We start from the raw sequence: 6,984 nt of genomic DNA, 5'->3' as shown, positions 1-6,984 counted from the left end.
CGTCACATGTCATGTGGTCTCTGGAAAATGCCACTGGGCACTTGTTGAATGAGAGTGAAAAGGCAGATGTTTTAGTGTTGTTATGAAAAGAGCTTTGGCCTCACAGACCCCCTGGCAAGGCCTTGGGGACCCGCAGAGGTCCCCAACTGCCGCTGGAGTGGTGAGAGCACAGGCATGGGGGCCGGACCACATGGGTTCGCGTTCCAGGCCTGCCCCTGCCGCGTCAGGCAGGGTAGCCAGCCTGCCCTCGCCTCGGTTTGTGCGTGTTGCGGGGGACGCGCCTGTGATATAAGTACCCACCTCACTGGGTTATGACGATTAGGTCAGCACATACGCGTCGAGTGCTTGAACATTGCTAGAAGGTAGTCGAGCGCTATGTCAGTGTTTGTTAAATAAATATGACCTAATCCTCTCCTGAAAGGCACTTAATCTGGTTCAGTAGCTAGATGAGCAACCGAACCAGTTCAGGGTTTTGTATAAATTCATCAATAGGTGTGTTTGCAGCAGGGGCACAAGGAAGGGCGTTTGGACTTTGAAGTCACAAATCGGGGTGTTTCTTGGTTGTCTGAACAATAAAAGGAGCAGATTTCTCACAATGCCAGGGTAACAGATAGATTCCTAGTTCAGGCAAGGTGAAGTCCATCCCAGTTAGCACTGGTCCTAATTTAATTCTTCATCTTCCTTACTCACGGTGGAAGGAGTGCGAGCAGCCTAGTTGGTTGGTTTCTTTGATGTTTGCGCGGAGCCAGAAGCCTTATCGTGATGGCTTCGTCTCCTCACCGCCTGGGACGGCAGGTGGCCAGTGGGCGTTTATTGACTGGTTATGAATTAATGACTATCAGGATGTTTGGGAAACATTTCTGTGGTCCACTGGGATTGTGTGGTACATACTTGTAATTGCTTCATAACTCCGGGATATATATTAGTATAAGGAAGATTATATTTTTATTGAAATCAAGAAAAACCTAATTATTTTGCTCTTGAAAATGATAGTAAAGTTAGTCTTAGCGTAACTTTTGTTACTTTCTCTCATTGTTTTAGTGAATTAAATTGGATATTTATTTTCAGTCTCACCTATTTAAGATGACCAATTTATATAGTTTTATTAAAATCACAGCAGGCTTTAGTGTTTAAAGTGTAGTATGCTTACTGTATATTATCACAGTATCAGTCAAGGAGGTGCGATAAACGGAGATGGTAAAGAGATTAAGATACAGTTTTTAAAGAGTGAGGTGGTAGCTCACAGAAATACTGATGTACCACGTAACTGTCTCGACCGAGTGCTTTTATCTCGAGGCGTGTTTGGCCGCTCGGCCCTGGTAGGGCTGGCGGCGGCGGCGGCTGCGTTCTCGGGCAGAGCTGTGTCTCCGTTCAGTTACAGAATGCCCTTTTCCCCTCCTGTTGTAGATACGCCGGAGGCGCCTGGCACGACTTGCCGGAGGACAGACCTCCCAGCCGACCACCCCGCTCACCTCTCCCCAGAGGGAGAGCCCTCCGGGGCCTCCCCTCGCAGCGTCGGCCCCCGGCCCCTCCCAGAGCCTGGGCCTCAGTGTCCACAGCATGACCCCAGCTACCTCCCCAATAGGTGCATCAGGTAAGCCTTAGCCTCACACCTGCGACGTGCTCGTGATTCTCATCCCAGCTGCTTATGACGCTCCCAGTCGTGACATTGCCGCAACGGGGTAAAACAACTTGGACAGCAGCTTTTTTAAACCCTGCAGGCAGTAGTTGAAATTTTATCATTACGGTGTTTTGTGTTAATGGCTGTTCATTTTGATAGTGATTTGTTAAAACTAATTGTTTTCCTTTCTATAACTTTATATTTTTTTTCAAACAGGATTAGGTCTTTTCTCTGGTGGCAAAATGATTAAGACTAAATTTGGTTCTGCTGATTTTGAGTTTGGTCGATGCTTTCGTTTTAAGATAAAATAATATGAAAATGTAAGATTGAAATGGTGGTTAAATTAACAAGCCTCTGGTTACAGATTTTCTTGTCTTCATTGTACATTGGCATAGAATTCTTTCTCTAAATTTTCAGGATATAAAAGTTTACCTGATAATGATGTTTTATAACTATCTCATTGACAATTATTTAACTGTCATAAAGCTTTATTTCTTTATAATTAATGAGCTCGTGGCTGATATCCAGGACTGTCTTCACTCAGAAACCATGATACTGACTCATACTAAATATTTAAAACTCTCTGTCCTTTCTCTACATGAACATTTCTATCAAACATAATAATTATTACCATCATAACAATTCTATAATTACTTAAGATTTTAATTATGAAAAAATAGGTGCTAAGAGACCAGCATCAATCAACATGTCATCTAACAATTTAACATATAATCGTTAGTTCTGCATTTAAATGCACTCTCTCCTAGTCGCCTTCCAGATAATGTTTTCTCGATCTAGGGTAACTAGTCAATTAAAAATGTTTACAGAGTTTCTGCCACTGTAATTTTTATTAGACATCATTGTAGACTCTTCCCTGTGCAGCTATAAACGCTTATACATAATCCTGTTAATTATAAAAGCGAGAGCGGTTCAGTTAGTAACAACAGTGCCTTTGCCTGCAGCGTCTCCTCCGTACACCGTCTTTGAGAAGCTGTGCGGGTCCTCCGGTAGGGGCAGGGTTTAGGATTCCAGTTATGTGTTTGCCTTTTCCTTGGAAACGGTGCCACTTGTCTCACCGTGATCAGGCCCCACATGGAATGCTAGAAATTGTCCGGCGGAGACCTGGCGGGGCGGGGAGGGCCTCTCAGCACATCGGCAGAGGTCAGGCAGGAGACCCAGACATCTGCATGTGCCTGGCAAGCTCGCAGCCCCACCAGGGTGATCTCAGCAGATGGCAGCCACCGTGTCTCGTAGGCCTGTGCCTTATCCCCCAGTCTCTCATCTGCACACGCCTTGTTACATGTATGCCTTTCTGAACCTCCATTCCCCCTTCCCAAATTCTGAAATCCTCACGGTCCGCCAGCAGCAAAATCCTACCCTGTAAACGTCCCTCCCCTCCGTGCTCTCATGGGATTTCTGTTCTTCTGCTCTCTCTTTTTCTCTTCTAGACCATTCATCCTCCTCCCTAAAAACACAGTGAGTCTTGTGTCATCACACCATACGACCCGCTCACCCTGCCTCGTTCTGTCCATTGTCGCCTTCTCCAACACCGTTTCTGTCTTAATTCGTGACGGTGTCAGTACCACGGGGTTGACCCTCCCAGGACTCTGAGCTCTCAGTTTCTTGAGCGCCTCTCCTTCAGTGACCTTTTGTCTTCTACCTGACTTCAGGCACTCACTGCCGTGGTCATGTTCTAGATTTTTCCATCTCTGTCTCTCTGACCACCACCTTCAGCTTTCAAGCTCAGTCCCTCTGGTGCCCAGATCCAGGACCCCTGCGGGCCCACTGGGGCCACAGTCCATTGATTCCATGAGCTCGTCATGTTCTTCGCTCCTTTCTCCCCTCACTTGCTCACTTTCGTCCTTGCTTAAATTCTACAGTCAGTCATTTTTGTCACTCTTCTCACTTTGTCTTAATTTGCTCGGTTAAACCATGTCCTGGTCTTAAATCCCCACCTACTCTCTGCCTCACGCAACGAAAGAGGGCTAGAGAAAAACCCAGAACCATGCTGTGTGTCTCATTTCATAAGCTCAGGGAGACCTCAGCACTGGCAGGCAGTTCTACCAGGTTTCTGACCCGCTCTCCCACTCTGCTAATCTCTTTCTCTTCCATTCCTTCTCCAGTCTGCACCCGATTCTCCTCCATGCTCTCAGCTGGTGGTGTGAGGAAACAGACACAGGCAGAAAGGGAACTCCTGAAGCTCCCATCATCACTCGCGTTCATCTGCCTACCTGTTCGTGTGCCCCTGCCCTTGGCGAAGGCCGTACCCCAAATCCCTTCTCCTCTCGCCTGCCCAGAGCCTTGGCTCCAGCCGTCACTGCCTCTCCCGCTTCGTCAGGTTTTTCATCTCAAGTGGAAAACTTTTATTTATTTATTTTTAACAGCCATTAATACCTGCTGTTCCTTCTCCCATCACGGGAATAAATAAAAAGGGACTCGGGATCTCATTTCCCCTGCCGGCTCCCTCCCACGTCTCGGTACCCTTCACAACAGAACTTGGGGCATGAGTTGCCTGTTCTCACTCTCCTTCTGTCCTCACAGCCTCTGCTGAATCAGCTCCAGTCACGTGAGGCCTCTCGTGATCTACTCTGAGTCACCGTCCGACCTGACCTGTCAGCCTCATTCGACATGGCTCTGGCCCCCTTCTCCTCAAAACACTTTCTTTTGCTTTCCAGAGCACCACACGCTCCTGGTTTCCATCGTATCTCCAGCTGTTCCTTCTTAGCTCTCTGTACGGTTCTGTTTCATTTCCCTGTCTCCTAAATGTTAGGGTGCCAGGGCTCAACATTTAACCCTCATCCTCTTCCTCCGTGTTATATTCTCTTACCGTTTTTATCTGGTTTCTTGGCTTTAGTTACCGTGTCTAATCCGATGACCCCCAAGTTCATAGGCCAGGTTAGACCTGTTCTTTAAGCCTCAGACTCAGACGTCACCTAACAAGCGCCTCACAGTTAGCATGCCAGAATCGAGCCCCTCATACGTCCTCACGTCTCATCTCCTAGGACCCCGTCTCTATAAATGAACCTTTTTTTTCCTAGTTGCTTAAGCCTGAAATGTTATTTCTTTCTACCTCGTACTCGAGATTATTTGGGGTCATGAAACTCGGCTTTGAAGGCCGTGTGGTCTCTGCCATAGCTGTTCTTCTCTACCCTAGGGGCACTAAAGCAGCCATAGACGATATGTAAAGAAGGAGCGTGTTCCAATAAAACTTTATTTACAAAAACAGGTAGTGGGTCAGATGTGGCCTGTGGACTGTAGCTTGCTGGCCCCTGTTCTAGGTCCATCAGCAAAACAGAGCTAGACCAGATTCTCCCCATCTCATCCCATCTCATCTCACCATGTATACTGCTGCCACTTAGGTCCCAAGCATCAGCGTATCTTCACTGGCCTCTTAACTGATCTCTCCAGGCCCACCTTTGCCCAATTCACTTCAGTCTGTTTTCAGTGCAGAGCCAGTGGGTCTCACTAAAGCATAAGTGCAGCATCCTATAACAGCAGTGTTATTTTTTACAGCAAGCTCATGATGTTGCTATCACAGACTAACAGAAAGAATTGGAAACTCTGAGTGGTTAGTTCTTGGCAGTGTACCTCTATGCTGTGGAGTCCTAATTATGTTTCTCACATAATCACCATTCATAATCGCAAACAGGTAGATATTATTAGCTATGCTCCTAGCAGATTGGGTAAACAGATTTATATGATTTGATTAAATAAACAAGTTTAAACAAAACAAAACAAACCCCTCATAAGACAGGTCTCATCAGTTCTGTGTTCAAAACCCTCCATTGGCTCCCTGCCCCACTCAGAATGAAAGTCGCCGTCCTCACGGTGACCAGGGCTGTGTGTGATCTGTCCCAGTAAGGCTCTGACCTCCTCCCTCGCTGCTCCTCTTACTCCCTCTGTTCCAGCCATACTGGCTTCCCTGCTGTACTGGAACATTCCAAGCTGATCCCTGTTTGGGTCTTTGTATTTGCCATCTCTGTGCCTAGAATGGTCATGCCCTAAAATCCACAGGGGCTTTTCGCTTAACTCTTCAGATGTTTGTTTAAGTGTCACTTTCTCAGTAAGACCTTCTCTGGCCACTCTATCTAAAAGCACAACCTCTGTCTGGCATAGATACGTCTTTCCCCCAGGTTTTAAAGCTTATTTGCATGTTGAAAAAAAATTGTGCGTTCTGATAATTAAAATCTTTTGAACAACAACAGCAAAAGTGACGTTCTGCTTAAACGGCCTCTTACAGCCTGTAGGACACCTTGGACCAGCGTGGTCCTTATTCACTGTCGCCCTCCCAGCGTCTGCCTTCACCAGCATGCCTGGTCTTTTCCCGCCCCCCGCCCGCCAGCCAGGCCGTGGGAGAGGCAGGTGCAGCCTCCATCGTCAGTAGTTCTTGGATGTAAAAAGGGGCAGCACTGCCATTTAAACTTGACCTAGCCTCCCGCTACAAAGTTAAACAGCTAAAAGAAGTAAATAAGGCAGTGCTTGTGGAAAGTACAGCGCGTATTGGCGGTCCGCGCCTCCTTACGATTCGCCTGCTTGCTTCTCCCATTCAGTGGTTCGTTTGGAAGGCAGTGGAATTTTCTCTTGCGTTTGTCTTCGGTTTGACTTACTGAATCTCTCAGTCTCAGCCTCGTCACGTTTGTCAGACCTGGATGCAAAGGAAGCGGAGCAGGACACACGAGTGAGTGGAGCCCGACCTGCCTGGGCGGTGGCCAGTGCTGACATCGACACTTTTTCTTGAGCTCTCAAGCCGGCTGGTGGGGCACGTATGTTCCTCGTGTATGCTGTGTTCTCGGCCTCCCCCGCTAGAGTGGAAGCTCCATGGGGCAGGGACTTTGTCCACTCTATTCACTGCTCTGTCCCGTGCCTGGCACATGATAGGTGCTGAATGTAAAGATCTTTTGAATTAATAAATGAATCACAAGAGATAATAACCAAAACTACACAGCATGTGTAGCTTAAGGAAAAGAAATTTTAGGAGGATGTGATGGGCTTTTCATTTAAAAAATGTGAGACGTTGCCGCGAAGATGACGGCTTCTGCTTGTTTTCTGTGGTCCTGGGTGATAGAGGTAGGGCCAGTAGGTAGATCTGAGAGACTTCTGTTCCAGAATCAAGAGGTGCATTCTAACAGAGACAACTGCCGGGCGGGCTGCCGCTCGTGGGCAGGAGTCCCTCCTCCAGGAGCGACTCGGCGGTGTCTTGGCTGCCTTCTTAGTTGAGATGCTTTCCGATGACGTCACTAAAGCAAGGGTTGGGCAGTTGCAGTGAGTCCTGCCGGCTGCGTCTCCCTCTGTTGTCCCAGCTTCTTGTAATGCCATCTGCTTCAGTGTTAGTTTCCTAGGACTACCTGAGCAAAGTCTCACAA

General features: G+C 47.5%; 1 protein-coding gene across 1 annotated transcript in view; it reads left to right on the top strand.

Moving 5' to 3' along the window:
* UBE4B (ubiquitination factor E4B) overlaps window positions 1–6,984 on the top strand; it is a 113,725-nt gene that overhangs the window by 33,415 nt on the left and 73,326 nt on the right. Inside the window, exon 2 of the mRNA XM_011363578.2 lies at window positions 1,408–1,594. Within this exon, the coding sequence (XP_011361880.1) occupies window positions 1,408–1,594 (187 nt within the window). The remainder of the gene's footprint in view (window positions 1–1,407; window positions 1,595–6,984) is intronic.

Source organism: Pteropus vampyrus, unplaced genomic scaffold (assembly GCF_000151845.1).
Source record: "Pteropus vampyrus isolate Shadow unplaced genomic scaffold, Pvam_2.0 Scaffold86, whole genome shotgun sequence".
Lineage (NCBI taxonomy): Eukaryota > Metazoa > Chordata > Mammalia > Chiroptera > Pteropodidae > Pteropus > Pteropus vampyrus.
Note: the sequence above shows the minus strand (reverse complement) of the source record. Positions and strands in the feature narration are given on the sequence as shown.